At 50.1% G+C, this 18,671-nt stretch overlaps 1 protein-coding gene across 4 annotated transcripts; it reads right to left on the reverse strand.

Moving 5' to 3' along the window:
- Positions 1-529: 529 nt before the first annotated feature.
- Positions 530-4,893, reverse strand: PCDH8 (protocadherin 8). 4 transcript variants are annotated; one of them, XM_048295511.1, is made up of 3 exons: positions 2,527-4,893; positions 2,037-2,244; positions 530-1,574 (listed from the first exon to the last, which is right to left on the reverse strand). In XM_048295511.1, the coding sequence occupies exons 1-3, from the start codon at positions 4,795-4,797 to the stop codon at positions 1,201-1,203; spliced, it is 2,853 nt and encodes a 950-aa protein (XP_048151468.1). In that variant the 5' UTR covers positions 4,798-4,893; the 3' UTR covers positions 530-1,200. The 4 variants fall into 4 exon arrangements, with proteins under 4 accessions (XP_048151468.1, XP_048151467.1, XP_048151466.1 ...); XM_048295510.1 differs by having other exon boundaries at positions 2,037-2,247; XM_048295509.1 differs by having other exon boundaries at positions 2,386-4,892.
- Between the last annotated feature and the right edge of the window lie 13,778 nt (positions 4,894-18,671).

The raw sequence follows: 18,671 nt of genomic DNA on the forward strand, positions 1-18,671 counted from the left end.
TCATAGAAAACGTCAACATAATCAACATTTTAAATTCCCATTTTATGCACCCTTCACTTGATGTATAAATATATATACACAAACACAAGCTACTGTCCTTTAGTAAGGCTGCTTTAACAAGGGGTAAACATTTGAGCACACACCCATGGAGCCCGACTCAATGTCTCAGCCAGAACAGAAAGCAAAGTGCTCTGGTGGCTGCTGATGCAAAGACATCGGCACAGCACAAACGTTCCCGCTGATGAACGGAGCTTCACTTGCTTCACTAAAATTACACCACTCCCCCCCCGTGAAGGATAAAGCTGGAAGAGCTCAGAGCAGACAAGAAAAGGCTGCCTCTGTAACCCAGCCCTCCCTCCCACCCAGCATCAAAATCTCTAGAGCTAAACCTCCAGAGGTATTGCCAGAGACCAAGGCTGGGCCAGACTAAAAGTAGCTCCTTCCCACTGCACTTCCTGGCACAAAATACTGTAGTTGATCTGTGAAGACCTCTATGCTCTGAAGCATGAAATCCATGAACAGATCCCTCTGACACATCACAAAACCTTTATTAGTGTTTATCAGTGATACAGATTACAGGAACCAAAGGCAATTAAATAACACTTAAGTTGACCACAGACTCAAGAAATACAAGTCACATTTGGCAAGGCAAACTTCTCAGTACACTGGGTTGCTCAGGTTATTATTACACCGTGAAAGAGGAATTTCCCTTACAAGATTCTACATATGCAGGATATTATTATTATTATTAATTGTATTAATTGTTATTATTGTGTCTTTCAGACAGTTCCTTTGGCAAGAATTCCCATTTTTAAGTATTTATTATATAAAAATATAACAAATTTTCATTATGTACAAACATTACATTACACAATGTACAGGTTAAAAACACTACAAAAAATGGCAGGCCATGGGTAAACCAAAAGCAAAAAAAAAAAACCCCCAATGTAGAAAACATGAAAAGAAATTTAAATACTGCACATTTCATAAAAATTACATTAACTACAAACAATCTTTTTTGTTTGCAAATATCAAACAGTACTGATCTGATTGGAAATCTTTCCCAAATGACTTCATTTTTAAGGCACATCTTGCATATTTACACATACGACACCGGATCTGGTCAATAACTTAAAGGCTCTCGGGAGTGACCTAGTTGTGTGCGCAGGGATGGGTGCACTTGAGGGAGAGCACGCTGGGCTACGCCTTCTCAGTCGTCTCAGTCTGGGGGCCCAGGTATCTCGCCGAGGGGGCTGGGAAGAGGGGCACCCCGATCTCCTGAAGGTCGGGGAGCCGTGCAGGGTGCGGCGGGGAGAGGAGCGTGATCGTCCGGTCAAAGTCCCTGTGCAGCACCTTCTCATAGACACTCTGAAGCCCAACTGTTTTGGGCAGCTGGGCTTGATAAAAGTTGTCCCTGCGAAGTGGATCCCTGGGCAAGGACGTGCTCTTGCAGAAGGTGGAGAGGGGTGCTGAAGGATGTGGAGAGGGGTGAGGGTTGGCTCGGCCACAGGAGGGGCTCCAGCAGCGATCTGAGTGCCCCAGGATCTTGCATTCAGCTGTGCATGCCCACAGACCTAGAGAGAGAGATAGGGGAGGAGAAACCTCTTGTTACTGCAGAAATAAATCCATTCACAATCCTCAGAGTTACCAGTTACAGGATGATTCACTGCACTGACAGCAGGAGTGGGGAGGCGATGTTCCACAGCACAACAAAAAGCCATGCTTGGTTAGGTAATGTTGTTTGATAGGGACACTCCTCACAATTCTAACTTTAAGGGAACCTTTTTTTGGGAAGAAAACCCAAATCCTACAGTACTTCCAGCATCTGCTAATTTGTGCTGGGCTCTCAGTGCAGAGGGGAACCAACATCTAACAGCCTGCCGCAAAGAGATGGGCAGTTTGAGCCACGCAGTGTGTGGCTCCCCTTCCAGCTGCCCTGCCTGATCCGTGTCCCATGGACGGGTCCTTTCACCCACCTCCCCACCCACCCATCTTTCTGTCTGAGGGCCAGTGGGGAGCAGGGGCAGAGCCCTTACCGTTCTGCATGTGTGTGATGAGGTCTTTCTTTAGGGCATCTCCGCTGATATCTGAGTCGCTGTCGTTAAAATCACTGTCGCCTTTGCCACTGTCTTTGCCACTGAACTTCTCTGCCTCCCGGCCGGAGATAGTGTTGAAGGAGTGTCCCTTCCAAATGGCCACAGGGGGAGCAGGCTCCTTGTTGTAGCTCGGAGTGGCAGCAAAACCCTGCTGGTGGGGAGGGAAATCAAAGGAGACATGAGAAAGGGAAGCACTGAAGGGTAAACCAACATTAACTGCACCTCTGCAACTCACATCCCCCAAGACACCCCCCACCTTTTGCCCCACTTCCCCGTGGTGGGACCTTACCTCCCCACTCTGTCCCCTCAGCCTCTTCTGACCCTCGTAGAGGCAAGTGCTGTCGCTGCCACTCTCAGTGGCGGAGATCTCTTCAGCAGCTGGAGAGGGGTCGGGGCTGGTGAAAGAGGTTTTGCTGGGAAAGGTTCGTACCTCAAACATGTTCCCCCTCTGGCTGCTCTCCTCCTGACAGCCCTTCTCCAGGTGGGAGATGTCTATTTGGTCCTTCAAGGCAGTGCTGTTTTTGATGTTGTTCCCCTTCTTGCGCCTGTTACAGGTGGTGGCAATGGTGATTATAGCCACCAGGAGGAGAGTGCAGCTGCCTGCCAGGACAATGATCACGATCAGAGGAATGTCCCACTGCAAAGCCTTTCCTTCCCAGGAGCTGGGCTTGGCTATGTCCTGGATACTGGATGGAGCAGTGGCGGTCACCAGGAAGTTGACTGTGGCGGTTGTGGCCAGGGGAGGTCTGCCATTGTCTGTCACAGTGAGGATGACCTTGAATAGCTGTCCCAGCTCTTCAGAGAGGTCACCCCTCAGCACAATGTCCCCAGTACTTGGGTTGATGGTGAAAAGGTCCTGCTGGGACTCTTCCAGGAAGGCAAAGGTGAGCTCGGCATTGGCCCCATCATCTGCATCTCGAGCTTTGATTTGGGCAACCAGGGAGTCACGGGATGTCTTGCTGGACACACCAATTTCCACAGTCCCATTGGTGAGCACTGGGTGGATGATGACGGGAGGGTTGTCATTCTGGTCCACCATTCTTACTTTTACAAGGGTGCTGCTAGAGAGCTGCGGGGAGCCACCATCAGTGGCCTGGATCCTCAGGTCCAACTGCTTGAGGATCTCATAGTTGAATGTCCTGAGGGCATAGATGGCCCCGGTGGCGGGGTCCACCGAGACGTATGTGGAGATGGGGGCCCCCATGACCTGCATCTCCAGGAGCCGGTAGGTGACCTTACCATTGTGGCCAAGATCAGGGTCACGAGCCACCACTGTGGTGATGTAGGCGCCTGGGGGGTTGTTCTCTGGTACAGCCACCTCGTAGAGGGGCTTGGCGAAGAGTGGCGCGTTGTCGTTCTCATCGCTCACCCGCACTGTATACTGGCGGACGGTCTTGAAGGGCGGCGAGCCCAGGTCCTCAGCCACCACGGTGAGGTTGTACTCAGGGATGCGCTCGCGGTCCAGTGCCGCTGTGGTGACAATCATGTAGCTGTCCTCGTAGGCTCGCTGCAGGGCGAAGTGGTCGTGGCCACGGAGGCTGCAGCGCACCTGCCCATTGGCACCCGAGTCGCGGTCTGTGGCGCTGACAAGGGCCACAAAGCTCTCACTGGCTGCTGCCTCACTGACATAGGCCACGCCGGTGGTGCTGGCAGCACCACGGAGGGCACTGATGCTGATGCGTGGAGCGTTGTCATTGACGTCGGTGAGGCGCACGACGACGGTGCAGGTGGCAGCACGAGGGCTGGCTCCGCGGTCCTGGGCACGCACATCCAGCTCGTAGGTGCGGGTGCGCTCGTAGTCCACGGCAGCCTCCAATGTGAGGCGGCCTGAGCGTGGGTCAAGGCGGAAGAGCCGCCGTGCCTCAGGAGGCACCTGGCTGCTAAAGGCATAGACCACCTCCCCATTGGGGCCCTCATCAGGGTCAGCAGCATCCAGATCGAGCAGCAGGGAGCCGGGCGGTGCATCCTCGGGCAATTCCACCGTGACTGAGCTCTGGGCAAAGGTTGGACTGTTGTCATTGGCATCAAGGACACGAACATGCACGGTGGCTGTGCCTGAGCGTGCTGGACTGCCACCATCCTTGGCCACCAGCTCCAGGGTGTAGGAGGGCTGGCGCTCGCGGTCCAGCTCCTGGAGCAGCACCAGGTCAGCGCAGCGTGCCCCATCCGCCCGTGTCTGTGCCTCCACACCGAAGTGGCTGTTGAGGGAGACTTGGAAGCTCTGGATAGAGTTGGAGCCCACATCCTCATCCACAGCCACCTCCAGTGGGAGGCGAGTGCCGGGTGCAGCACTCTCCGACACCTCCAGCGCCATCTGGGCATGGGGGAAGCGTGGAGCATTGTCATTGATATCACGCACCTCCAGCTCCACGTGCACCAGGCGGTAGCGCTCCCGCCAGCAGCTCACCACATCGAAGGCTAGGACACACTGTGGGGCTTGGCCGCACAGCCGCTCCCGGTCCAGCCCCGCTTCACCGATGCTCAGCTGCCCGTCCTCCTCCCGCACCCGTACCAGCGAACTGTTGCTGAACTGCCGCATCAGGCGAAAGCTCATCTCCCCCGGCGCCTTCACCGGCATCTCGTCGGCCAGCGTACCGATCACCGTGCCCGGCGCGCCCTCCTCGTCGGTGCGATACCTCACCGTCTTGCAGCGGGACAGGGCCAGCAGGCTGGCGGCGGCCAGCAGCCGCAGGGGGCTCATGGCAGCGGCGCGGGCTCAGCCCGGCGGCGCGGTGCGGGCGGGATGTGCGCGGTGCGGGCGGGATGTGCGCGGTGCGGGCGGGATGGACGAGGGTCTGAAGTGGCACCACCGCCGTCTGCGCCCCCCGCGCCGCCGCGCCGCCTTTCATAGAGGGCGCTATGCAAATGAGCGGGCGGCCGAGCCAATGGGAGGCGGCGCGGCGCGGGCGGCGGGCGGCCCCCGGCGCTCCCCGGGCCGGGCCGGGCCGGGCGCGGACGCGGGCGCGGGAGCGGGGTCGCGGAGCGCTCGCCTTTGTTTTCTTTAACTCTGCGGGGTCTGGGGGTCTTCTTTTATTTTATTTTCTTTTCTCTTTTTTCCTTTTCTTTTTTTCTTCCCCCGCACTGTCGCTATTTCTTTTTCCCAATTTATTTCTTTCTTTTTTTCCCCTCCTTTCCTGCCCCTCCCGTCTCTCCCCTCTCTCCGGTGGCGCGGCAGCGGAGCTGGCGCGGGGAACACGGAGTGCAATGCGCGGTGGGGTTTGTTAATCCTGACACAGGTGCCGTGCTGTGGCGTGCCGTGCCGTGGCATGTCGTGCCGTGTCGTGGCATGTCGCGCTGTGTCGCGGCGTGCCGCGCGGGCGCGGACGGGGGCGCGGGGCGGGCGCGCATTAGCGGGGTGCGGGGGAGGGGGGGACGGCATTCAGCTGCGCCCGGAGTGGTGTGTCACTCGCGTGAGAGCCTGTGATCAGCGCCGTAAGTCGCCTTTCAGGAGGTGTCCTCGCATGCTTTAGTATGCATGTCACCGCCCGGGTTTCTTAAGCCTGGGGCACTAGCAGGCGAGGAGGAAAAAAAGAAAAAAAAAAAGTTCCAAATAGGATTTAGCATAAGCTTGAGGAGATTTGGAAAGGTTTCAAAGATCAGGCTGTATCAAAGGCTTATGAAGCCCTCGTTAGCTGTAGAAATATAATAGCATGGCAGGCTATCCCATTCGAGGAACCAATGTCTGTATTATTTCACTATGACAGGCTAAAGGGAGAGAAAGTTGAACAGTTTCCACAGAGGAGTTGGACTAAGTTGAATATAATGAGCAAACGCCACATGTATCCATTATGTCGCTCTATTCATTCCCAATCACTGCCATAACTCTTTGACTAAACGATGATGAGCGCTGAATTACACACAATGCCCTGCTCATATTAAAATACATTTAAGACCTATCCCTCCTGGTGCCCTGTTACGCCTATTCACAGGATTTTCTTTTTGTCCTAATAGGGCCTCTCTGGGAAGCAACACCAGTCTCGTTCCAGAAGAACAAAATAACAGCATGAGGCTGAAACCTGGCACGAACCGGGGGGAACGAAACCATCTGCCCCGCAAGGCACCAAGGCCCTGCGCGGAGCCCGCTCCCAGCCCCGCAGTGCCTCAGCAGCCATGGGGAGGGCGGCTGCCGGCCTCGGCCCGCAGGGAGAAGACCTGACGGGGAGGGAAGATGGGGGTCCTAAGGGGCAACTGCTTCCCCGGGAAACCGCATGTCCCTTCCCTTCCCTTCCCTTCCCTTCCCTTCCCTTCCCTTCCCTTCCCTTCCCTTCCCTTCCCTTCCCTTCCCTTCCCTTCCCTTCCCTTCCCTTCCCTTCCCTTCCCTTCCCTTCCCTTCCCTTCCCTTCCCTTCCCTTCCCTTCCCTTCCCTTCCCTTCCCTTCCCTTCCCTTCCCTTCCCTTCCCTTCCCTTCCCTTCCCTTCCCTTCCCTTCCCTTCCCTTCCCTTCCCTTCCCTTCCCTTCCCTTCCCTTCCCTTCCCTTCCCTTCCCTTCCCTCTTCCCATGTCTCAGGGAACCCAAGAGATGCATTTTAAAGGAAGAGGGTGACAGAATGCGGTCCGATCCAACCCCGCTCCGGTTTCCTTGGAAAACCTGGGATAAAGGCGCTGGGCTCGGCACACGGAGCGCGGTAGCATCCCGGGGCTCCATCCCGGGGTGCGCGGGGCGCTGCGCGGGGCGGCACGCGAGCGGGGGGCGGCGGGCTGCCCGCAGCGCCGGCTTATGGAAATGGGATTTAAATCGCTCCTCGGCCCTGGCTGCGGGGGCGCGGGGAGGGGGGCACGCTCCGCCGCCAACAAAAGCTCCCGGTTTCCATACGAACAAACCTCCGCGGAGCTCTTTTCTCCTGCCTGCTGGAGCTCCGCAGGCGGCCGCCCGGCTGGGCGGAGAGCGTTCGGGCCGGGCCGCCCAGAGCCGGGCCGGTGTCCGGACCGGGCGGAGGTCTGAGGTGTAGAGACTGGGACCGGGCTGCCTGGGAACGGGGCCGCTGGCCGGGAGCGGGCAGTGGGCAGCGGGGCGGCCCCTCGTGTGTAACAGGATTATCTTTGCCATTTCAAGTTCCATACAGCATGTAATTTATTTTTAATTAGGATTAGATCGAGCAGGGAAGGAGACCAGACCTTTCCCCCACCTCCCCCTCCCTGCAAAGGCATGGCTATTTCACGAGGAGCTCTTATTCTTTACAAAAAAACCAATCAATCGATAAACCAGGACCTGTGTTCACCTCCCACACACTTTGCAGGAGAAAAGGGTGCAAAGGGCTGTATTTTCAATGTGTGCTCAAGTATCTGAATCAGAAAGAGGCTTGGAAATCCTTCCTCTTTCCCATCCACCCAGTCCCCCTCTCACATCCTTTCGATCCAAACCCATTTTTAAGAGGGTCACAGTCGGGTCTTGCTCCTCATGCCTTTTTCTATTTTTTTTTTTTTTTGGTGTGTGTTTTGTTTTAGAGGCCAAATGCACTTTCTGCCTGCTTGGGTTATTCCTTTTCTGCTATTGTGACTTTGATTTAAAAAAACCCTCCAATGTATCAGTCTCTGCTGGAGCAAAGCCTTCTCCCCAATAGTTTGGATAGAGTCCACCACAGAAATGTTCTGAAAGGCTAGTGAAGAATCTTGTTTCACAGCTCAAAATAAACATACGGATCAGCTGCATTAAAAGCACTTCTTTGAAATATTGTGGTTAAACAGCCCAGATTGGTCGATTGCTCCATGCGGGGACATATGTTCTTGCAAACTGTGCGTATTGTTACTAATGGGGATTCTCACACCACAGCCTTTCCTTTGAATCTGAGGCACTGGTGGTTTCTCTGGAGCTATTGCAAGGTTGTTTTAATAATTTACCAGCTCTCTTGCACTTAGTGTTGTTGCGGAGACTCAGAACGTGCAAAGAAGGAGGTGTTTTGCGGTGTCCAGAGGTCTGAGCTCTGCTGCCAAGCTACATTCTGTACCTATTAGACACAGAAATCAAAGCTGCTTCGAGAGATGGGTGCCAGGCAAAGGAAAAAGCAAGGCTTCCCCATGCATCTCTGTGAACCTGGGTTCTTGGGTAATGTGTTGTTCCTAAGGAGGGGGAGCACTCCTAGACCACCAGCCTGTTGCCAACATCAATCAAGTAAGTGATCACTAGCAAATCACTCCAGGTTCCCTTTTTCAGCTTTAAACTTACTTCTTTCCCCCCCAGTTCAGCTCTTAGAAATAAAGTTTGTGGGTGGTTTTCCCTGTCTCCAGGGAGTTATTGCCTTACAAGGGGTGGCAAAACCCCGGGATCTCATCCTGTTCTTCTCTCGTCCAGCTGAGCACTGACAGCTGCTGTGGCCCTTTTTCTCATCACTTACAGCACAGTCGGTTTGCCTACATCTCAAGGTGTTAAGTGTCCCCGGTGCAACAGGGTAAGACTTCCCTCCTCTCAACAGGTACCTGGGATTCTGCCCAGGGATCTCTGTTCATGGAGACAAGCTAGAACGTTTTATGTTTCAGAAGTGTGAGAGAAGGTAAAGCTCCCACAGAATTCCTGTTTAGTATCTCAGGACCATATGTACCTTGAGGGAGAGTGTGCAGCTTCATGGAAGCATGGGGCAGTGGAAGCAAGCCAGGCTTTAAGGAGAGGTTGCTGTGTTATATGTGCTTCCCTGTTCCCAGGAAATCTTAAGGGCATCAAGCCTTGGCTATTGAAAGTGCCCCCCTCTGGCCCTCTCAACACAGGCTGAATGGTGAGTGCATGCCCTCAGGGTGGTGGAGTGGGCTCCCCTTGTAGCACAAGCCCTACGTATGACTTTGCGTCTCAGGAGAAGCCAGGCTACCTGGGCATGGTCTCCAGCTGGTCCTGCTCACCCACACACCCAGAGGGTCTGTTTGACCCCCTCTCCAGATGTAAAGTCGAGGTCCATGCCCCCCACCCCTTGTCTCAGCCTGCAGAGTGGTGGCATGGACCTCCCTTCCTGGAAACTCATCTCCATGCTCAGGCCCTGCCTCTTTCTTCTTGGGCATCCCAATGGGCTTGGCTGTCTTGGAGTGATCTACAAAAACAAAGGAATTCCTTCTGCTTCAGGGCCTAAACAATCCCCCCTGTTTAATCATTTCTGCTGAAACCAAGGAAGTGTGGGTTAACCTGTCAAGCTCCACAAGCCTGGGCTGCCCAAAACCCCTGGAAAACAAAAGAGTGGAACGAAGCAGTGAAGGGTTTTGTTGCTCTCTGACTGTTTGTGTTGGAGGGTGGCACATGGCATTGTGCTTCTGTCTCACGCCATGCGGGCTACAGAAGACACGGCTGCAAACCTTCCCGTGAGCTGTGGGTTGGTACTGTGGTTATAAATCATTCTGATCATTTGTTTATTTGCTTCAAATGCTTCCCTGCCTGCATCTCCCCTCTGTGAAATGTGGGTTAGAAGAAGGAGTTTGTTTTGCAGAAGAAAGAAATTGTGTGCCCATACCCCCCACCCGGCAAGCAGTTTTGATTCCACAGGGAATTTATTTTTTAATTGGATTAATTTCTAGCTTCTCCCGGAGTAGCAGCTGGGGTCTTTGATTCAAGAGGTTAAAACAAAGGGGCATGAAACAAAAGACCAGTTTTCTGCATTCCCCACACAGCGTGGGCCTCGTGCGAGCTGCCCGGGGGTATCCCTGTGGCGGTGCATTCCTAAAGGTTTCCCCATGTCATCTTCAGCCAGGGTCTACTGCAGGTTTTTGGGGGTGTTTCCTAGTCTGTCTTGCCTGCAAGGTATCTGAATATGAGTTTTTGCCTCTTCACCCAGCTTATGTTCCCACATAACCTTATTCCTTGGTGTCTCTTTCCTTTTCTGCTCTTCCGCCCACTCCCCCACCTCCTGCCCCTTTTCCAACTGTCTTTACCCTCTACCTGTTCTGCCCCAGAAGAGATAAATGAGGCTTTTTAGCTGTTAAACCGCGAGGCAGGTTCTCACATTCAGTTCTCATCTCTCTCATCTGGAGCAGGGCTCAGTCCCACCAAGGTCTGGGATATTTAGGTATTCAATTGTCATTGAATGCTGTGGAAGTTGGACATATTTTAGCTTGACTGAGGACTTAAGGCTCTCTCAGATTCAACCCCTCATGTCTAAAGACTGTGGGTGCATTGGACAGGTGACAGCCCAGGTCCTGCTGTTTGCCTGCTACGAGGACTGTTAGGAGATCAGAGGTGCCCTTAGAAGTAACTACCTTTATTATACAGGTCCTTTCTGGCTGTTTTGCCTTTGTGCCTTTGGTTTTAGGGAGTGCAGGTAACAGAGTTATTCATGTCAGTCTCCAATCTGGACCTTTAGAAGAAGTGCTTACCTTCTCCATAGCTTGAGGTCTGGTCAGATCACTGGGATATTAAAGAGGGGAGTTGCACAGCTCCTCTCCCTGGCTGTCGCAAATTGGTGCTCCTGCTCCATGGCTGCTGCTACATGCCTGGCTGGGATGTCTTTCACAGCACTTTGAAGGTGTCTGGACTGATGTATTTGGCTTTCCTCCAGCAGCTCCTTGTTTCCTCCTGGGTCTCATTCACACTCTCCTCCTTGAAGGACTGTTTGGAATTTTAGACTCTTACAAATGATGAATGGGTGGAAGAAATACACCTCTTAGATCCCAGAAAGATGTACAGTCCTCTGCGAATACTTATGTGTGGTGGTTGTGATGGGCTCCACTGATTTATCTGAGAAACAGCTCCCCGGCTATTTGGTGTGCAAAGTCCTTTTCTGCATGTCCTTCTGCTGCCCCTGGCCAGACAGTGTCAGCCACCCAGTGCCACACTGAACAAGTATGGCCCAGTCACTCTTTGGGCTTTGTCTCCTTCCTACAGTTTTGGAAGTCCTTCCCAGTAAGATCATATTCTTATATAAGCACAAGGATAGTTACACACATGCTAATATATTTTTACTATGCCCATAAAAATAGCCTTTCAATTTCTCTGCTGTCTATATGTTTTCAGTATTACCCTGTGCATGTGATTTCTTGACCCTCCACTGACACATCTGTGACATAGGAGGGGACATTGGGAAGCAATCCTTGTTGAAGTCCTGGAAACCGAGAAGTTGCATTAGCGTGATGCCATGCTGGAGCTAATTAGCCCAATATTGCAGCACAGTTAATGAGCTTGGGCACAGTGCCACAGCTTCTGATTCCCAGGCTGAGGGGGCTTGCAAGTTCTGGCCCTGGTCTGCTCCTGGTTGTTTCCCAGAGGATTACAGTGAGAGTGAGAGGAAGCATGGGGGAAAAATGCGACAGAGAATCAGGGACTCAGACATGTGCCATGAGTCCCTTCCTCCATCTCGCCTTTCCTTCTCCCCCCTGCTTCCCCCCTTGTCCTCCATCTTAATCGCGCCTCAGTTTGCAAAGTCAGAGCCCCCAGCTGTGAAGGACTAAGTCTCTTCTTCTCCCAAGCTCCTGAGCGGCAGCAGGCTGTGAGCAAGAGTGTGCCTCGTGTCACTTCTGTTGAAGAGGCTGTGAGAGCAGGGGAAGAACTCAGACGCAGGCGGCTGCCACACTTGGCCGCCTGCCAGGGCAGGAGCACACTCTGTGAGCATCCTCCCTCAGCCGGCCGCTTCTAGGGCTGGGAGTCTGCCCAGCACCAGGTTTTATTTTGGCACAGTGAGGAGCACCCTGCAATTGAAGGATGTGGGGGAGTGGCGGCGAGTTCCATCAGGCTGCTCTCCTTCATCCTGGTTTTAGGATCATCTCCCTTTCCAATCTTCAGGAGAGCTCAGAGTTAAATGTCCCTCTCTGCCCCCACCTTTAATGTGTTGGGTGACAGATTTTATCTTCGATGTCTGCCAGGGTGTTGCTGCCTGACACGCTGCCAGCTCCAGGCAGAGCAGGGCAGGAAAAGAGCACACAGCTGTACAGAGGAGGATGGAGAACAAACACATCCCATTGCAAGACAGATGGAAAGGCTTTAGATATTAGTACTGAGTTGGCAAGAAGTAAACTTTTCAGAAGCTTGGCAAATCTGGTTCTTAAATCATTTGGGTGCTCTTGAGTGTTTCACCCAGGATTTTTGCTTTAAGGTTTTCTGCTACTGCACTGTGCTGCATTTCATGAGTTTAGGGTGTTGCTCAGGATAGATCAGACTGCTTTTCGAGGCCACTGGTAGACTTTTTTTACCATATCTGCCATTCTTTGACCTCTGCAGCACCTCCAGACCTATGAAACATTCCTGTACTCACTGTTCATCTTTCATGCATGGCATTTACTCATTCTCCACATACACTTCACTGAAGGGGTCTGGCTGAGGAGGCAGAATGTTGGCCCTGGGTGATGTGACCTGGGATTGGAGTTGGTGGCAGAGTGAAGTAGAGTTGTTTCCCGTGGCTGAAGGATGCATCTGTACCACAGCCCTGAAGGGCATGTTTGCCCATCTTTAGTAATTAGCCAGTCAGACCCCTAATGTCACTCGTCCCTCCTGCACCTGTAAATGTGCATCACAGCAGGACAAGGCAGCGATTTGGAAAACACTGCAGTCTCTATGGCTACATCTACAATGCTGAATAAAATGCTCCATACTCTGGCTCTGCTTAGTTTACTTCTGCAGACATATTCTATGAAGATACAGCCCTTTTACAGTTTGTGGGGTATTACCTGTTTGCCTTTTCAAATTTAGCCATTTGGTGCCTTCACTTATTTAACTCACTTTAAAAAGAGGCACACATTGCTACCCCATGTCTGTGGTTTTTGCATCTGGAAATACAGACACCATCACATATTTCACACGTGATCCCTGGGAAAAAATCATCTGCCCCCAAAGTCTGCAGAATTCTGTTCTGAAAAGCTAAATAAATTGTTATTGCTTTTTAAGTGCCATAATAAATGTATGGAATGATCTCACGTAAAAGCTGGAGGCTTAGAGAGTAGGTGCTAAAGAAATGCATCAAATTAGACCAAAAAAGAGGCATAAAATCTATGTTATCCCAAAAGATAAGGGCTGACGGCTCAAGCGACTTTTCTGTTTGCTTCTGTACTAAACATCAGATTCGTTTTTCTGCCTAAAAGAATTTGCATCTCTGCAGTGAGCAGATCTGAAGGCTTTGTTTTTCCAGACAGGTACGTGGTGGTGGGGGAAAAGTAGGAAATTATGCAATCAGGCACGGTTTGTAAGTGAAGGGTCATAGATGGGTGAAGCCTTGCAGAAGTTAAAACTAACAAACAAGCAGTTGGAGATGCTCTTGGAGCATCCTGAACATTTAGAACTGAAGAGATTCGAGTTTGCCTCAGCAACGTTATGTATGTATATGCATGTGTTATGTATTATAATGAATATGATAATTACAGGAGATAATTTATAATATATGTGTATTATATATGAGTGCTTCCTCAGTAGGCTAAAACAATGCCATGAGAGTGTAAAGAAATGTGAAATCTAATTACTGTAGCTGTGTAAGTGAAGTAATGAGGAGCTTGAGAGTGTGACTGATATGCAATTAGATACTAGACTAATGAGCAAGCTGTCTACAGTCCATCAAAAGAGTGAGGGAGGCTTGTGCAAGACACCCCTGGCATTGCAAAGAGGACGATATACCACATCCAAATGCAGCTTACTAATGACTGGAGATTGTATGCTCAGCTTGGGGATAAAGCCATTAACCAGTAAAATCCTGTGGCGGACCCACAGGAGATAAGGACAGTAAAAAGTACAAAAGTATATAGAACTGTAAGTATGTGTAGGAGAGCAGTAGCTTGGATTGAAGGCTCTGGATTAGTGACTCCCCAGAACTGGGTTTGCTGTGCTATCTTACCCCAGATAAAACAGCCAGGGTGAGAAATTGGTGTCAGGTTGGGTCGTGTAGATGGCAATGTAAGACTTGCCTTGGGAGAGCCGGGCTGGGAAGGGGCAGCAGAGAGCCAGGCAAAGGTAGTGGAGGCAGAGACGACAGCAGGCACTGTTGGGGAAAGGCACTCAGGGCTCACTATGTCCTGTAACAACAGTACTTACACTGAACAGATGTCTGTCTAGAGGAGCTTATTCTTCACCATGTATTAACTGTTTAAGCTGAAATTTTCCATCCCGGGGGTTGACTTCAGACTGTTGGTTCTTTCTAAGAGAAAGTTTCAGCTGAAGCAGGTTAGTTATCTCCAGAAAAGTAGCTAGGGTAAATTTATCCTAGGCTTTTTAATGGTTGTTTTGCCTGGGGGATAAATATCCAGGCTCTTCTTTTTCTCTTCTGGCTTTTTTGTGTATTTTTTTTTTTTTTCCTAAATCATGGAGTTCTCATGGTTTCATTTGAGGACTTGACATTTTGCAAGAAGATGAAGGCAGGTGACTTGTGCCATTTTGGTAAGCATTCAGCCAAATTGGACTATACATTTTAAATGGTGCAGCCTGCAGGAGTTAAGTAGAATAGAGATTAAGCAGGTAACCATTCCCTCTTTTTTCCTGGTCTGCTGCAAATTTGGATCAGTATTCTGGCTGCTTGAGAGACAGAGACAACTACTTGTCTGGTGTCAGGAAAGAGCCATCAAAAACCTCTAGCAAAACATCCCTAACTCTCTTGATTTCTAGAATGGTTGGCCATGATAGCCTAATGCTGGTCTTGGTTCCGTGCTTCCTCAAACAGGACATGGTCTGTACAATGGACCTAAGGCTTGCAATCCTGGGGACAACTGCTGGAGACCTGCTGGTGAAGTTATGCTTTTCCAGGATCTGTACCTTAAAGTCCAAGGAGATGTGAATAAAGCATCATGGATTTTGCAATGTCAGGCCCTACAGAGTGAATGAAAGCTAGCCTTGAGTATTTCACCTTAGGTGTGCAAAATGAGCAGATATTAATCTACTAACTTGCAGCTCTGTGTCTCAGCTCAGCAGCTGTAATTTGGAGTTAATGGTACACCTTCCTTCCACAGGTTCATTATGGAAATAAGATAATTAACATCTGTGAATCACTCTAATTTAAGAGCAGGGAAGGCCAAAGAAAAGTCTATGAGTAAATTATTGCTTTCATCCTGAGCAGGGCTTGAGTGATATGAGGAAATTTTGACCAAGGAGCAAGGACCCAGAATATACCACTGAAGCTCTTGGGTCTGCGGAACAGAGTAGGAGGATGGCGGAGAAGTGTCACGTCTCTGTGCAAATAAGGATTGCATCACAGTGTGACTGGGGATGCCCAGACCACCTTAGGCTCCATATTTCCTAGTGTAAGTGCCTGACTTTGCAGTCTTACCAATGTACTTCCAGCGCAGTTCTCTTGGGTGCCATAGCCATGGAAATATACAGGTCTGTGGAGGGAAAACCCTGTCCTGTTTGCCCTGTAATAGCACAAGTTGGCTTGATGGGGGTTTAGATCAGTGATTGCTCATTAAGCTACAAACTTTGGCTGCCCAGGTGGTGACTTCTTTTGTCACTGTCCTCCAGGTACACAGTGACCTTCTTGGTCTCCTTTTCCCTGCAGCTGTAAACCTTCTTTGCTCTTCCCGCCTTGAGGAAGAAACCTCTGCATGGGACTTTCTTGTTTTGCTGCCTGGGGAATGTGGCTTTAGAGAATAAATAGCAGCAAAGCTTTATACAGAGGCTGCAGCTTTTTGAGGAAGAAAAAAGCCTTCTAAGGTGGTCAAAGGCTGAAGACCCAGGTGAGCCTTAAAGCAGAGCTGTGCAGAACTCATTTTGGGTGGCCAAAAATGCACAGGCACAGTTTGGTTAAGGTGTGCCTTGTGTGTTTGAAGGTTCAGGCCTTGGGCTCTGTGTGTGTTTTTGGGCAAGATATCTCCTTGTGTTGCCATTAAAATAGCACTCCACAGAGGGCAGTGGGTTCAGCCTGAAATGCTGAAATGAAACAAATCAAAGCTATTGATTTGATTTTTCTAAAACCCTTCCAGACACCTAAAATCTCAGAGAAGTCTTCATGGATGGGAATTTCCTCCAGACTGACTCTTTTGTAGAGGAAGTGGGCAGGGAAAGGGAGCTGTGGAGTTTCATCTGGTGAGGGAAGCTGGTGGTCTGCTTCCATTGGGATGTCAGGCCTGTCAGCAGCATGGCAGATATGAATGGCAGGGATGCAGGCAGGTAGGACTCTCTGTATAGAGGGGACATAGGAGGGAGATGGGGTGATGGGAAAATTTGGGCTGTGAGCAAAGGTGGGAGAGGGAGGACCAGGTGGGGGGATTGGGTGGTAAAGGGACTTGGTGGGACTATTTGAAAGGGGGAAGTATGGGTAGACCCTGGAGGGAGGAAAGGAAGCTGTGAGATGGCAAGTCTGTGGTGTAGGGTTGGGGAAAGCTATGGTGTTTGGGAAACCCTGGGAAGCTGAGGTCTTGGTGGGGAAAGTGATGGGAGAGATATGGTGAGAATGCTGGCTTTGGGGATGGCAGCTGGAGTGGGGGAGAGGCTAGGAGCTGTGGTCTGGAAGTCGCTGGAGAATTTGAGCTCTGAGTTCGTTTAAGAGGTCTGGGGCCACAAATGTTGGGTATAGGCACTTCGTGGGAAGCTAAGGAATCTGGACTGGGAAGGGCTGAGGAAAAGCCCTTGTCTTTGGGGGACAGCAAGGGCATGTGTATGGCTGATTTTCTGGAAGATGGGGGACTTTAGGATGGCCACTAATAGGCATCATCATGTTCTGGGGTGCAGGCAAAGGCCTGATCTGATGTTTGTTCCCAGAAGGCTATCACATGCCTTCTTGCTATCATAAATACGGTAATCCTAAGCATGCCAGGAGCTTCATCCATGCATGCATCATGCAGCTGGACTCTCACGTTGGATGTATCACCTGCACAAATCAACTGCCTTTAAGTGGGGAACAGACTGGTCTGGTTATGTTCATCCCTCCAGCAAGTCACGGGGTGATCCCATTAATATAATAAATTCTTGCCTTCTCCCTCTGCTCCCCCTTCTGTGGCTTGTCCCACTTTCTTTCCACCTCCTATTGAGACAGTGCACTCCTGTCTTTCCAGTCACTCTGCAGCATGTCTGGCTTGCTCTCAGAGAGTAACCCTGGAAAAAACAGTAGGTATCCTCATAAACAGATGTGTATTGCAGCACCAAGCATTTCACAGAGAGTGCTCCCATGCTGCAGAATGTGTTGTTTAAGGGCATGGTGTCGGGGCATGGGGGATGGCTGTAGGGTGGCTCTCAAAATGCATTTAGAGCTGCACATGAGCAAGCTCAGACTGTGCATAGCACGTTGGCTGCCATCCTGTGTTGAAGCATCATGTCTGACTTAAGCATGTTGGCAATGTAAGCTGTCCTCGTAGCCTGTCTATTTCAATTAATAATATTTCACCTGAAATCCCTCTTTAATCATAAACAGATCAGAAATTACTTATCACAGACTTCCATAGGTGTATATGGTGCTTTATGAACATATGAGCAGACAGATTGCTGCCCTGAAGAGCTCACAATTGGATTTAGACAAATTCAATAAGAAAGGAAAAAACTATCGGGGTTGAAACTTTAAGCAGACAAATGCCTGTATACAATTGCATCAGTTGTAGTCCATGGAAATATCATCTTTTTTTTGATTCAGCTGTTCAGCTGTGTCACATCTACTGCCGAAGATGACAGACTGCTAGTTCCTTAGGTAGAAAATGCTTATATTTTAATGCTTGTTATGTCATGATTTATTAAACCAATCTAAATGTAAAAATCAACTGAAAGGACAAACTTATGCTTAAGGATGACCTGCAGCATCTAAAATGGAGACACTGACCAAACTAGTAGAAACAAGGTCAGATTTTGTTTAGTTCAGATAATTTATGCCCAAATTGTAATGCTGAGGTAATTTATGTTGTATTTAGTTCTCTGTTTCCTATGAAATTTGATTGTGTAACAGTGTGATATGAGTAATATTTTAAGACAGGATTTTTATAGATGAAGCTTGTAGCTAATATACACAGAGCTTTTACTGGTCTTTCTTGTGAAAGGAAGAAAAGGAGGAAGAAGGAAAGAAGTGAAAAGCACAAGGCAATAGCCATGTAGGATTGCATCCTTTAAATCAGGGATAACATTTTGCTTACTTTAAGTTTTTGGTGTGTTTTTCCTGAAAAAAAACCAAAAGGTAAAGATGTTTTGAAAATTATGGACTGACTAATGTAGCTCTAATCTCCAGAGCAGCAGAGAGGTAGCCCTCTTGTTGTCTGCTCCATGCCTCTTTTTTCAGGCTTTTTGTTTATCCCTCAGTGAAGAAGTCCAGCCCCTGTGCTACAAATCAACTGGAAAAGATCCTGCTCGTGTGCTGTGAAAAAGTGCCGCTGGAGTATGTCCTATATGGCAAAGGGAATGGTCCTTAAAGGCAGCATGTAGATTTATAAAGTATGACAGCAGAAACAAGAGGTGTGGGTTATTTTTTATGGGCAGCCATTAAAAAAAAAAAAAAAAAAAAAGCCCTTATTTATCAAATCTGAGACAACAGTATTATAACGGGTTTCTCGAATTCAAGGTGAATCAAAGGAAAATTGTGTCCAGGAGGACAGAGATGCTCAGCCAGTGCCACTATGGCATGGCCACATGACATACCCAGCGGCAGGCACAGGGCTGTGAGTACAGCTGCCCGCAGACTCTGCCAAGGAGCCAGATGATGCTGGAAGAATATCTTTCACAGCTCTGGATCTGGCTATTCTTGGCTTGTTCTCTGGCTGCAGGAGCTGGAGCTCATTGCTGGGC

This window comes from Corvus hawaiiensis, chromosome 2 (assembly GCF_020740725.1).
Source record: "Corvus hawaiiensis isolate bCorHaw1 chromosome 2, bCorHaw1.pri.cur, whole genome shotgun sequence".
In the NCBI taxonomy this organism is placed as follows: domain Eukaryota; kingdom Metazoa; phylum Chordata; class Aves; order Passeriformes; family Corvidae; genus Corvus; species Corvus hawaiiensis.

Coding starts and splice junctions, on each gene's coding strand:
- PCDH8 (XM_048295508.1), bottom strand. CDS start 4,797: ATGAGCCCCCTGCGGCTGCTGGCCGCCGCCAGCCTGCTGGCCCTGTCC. Junction 2,248..2,385: donor TGAGGGGACAGAGTGGGGAG/GTAAGGTCCCAC, acceptor CCTCCCCACCAG/CAGGGTTTTGCTGCCACTCC. Junction 1,575..2,036: donor CATCACACACATGCAGAACG/GTAAGGGCTCTG, acceptor CTCTCTCTCTAG/GTCTGTGGGCATGCACAGCT.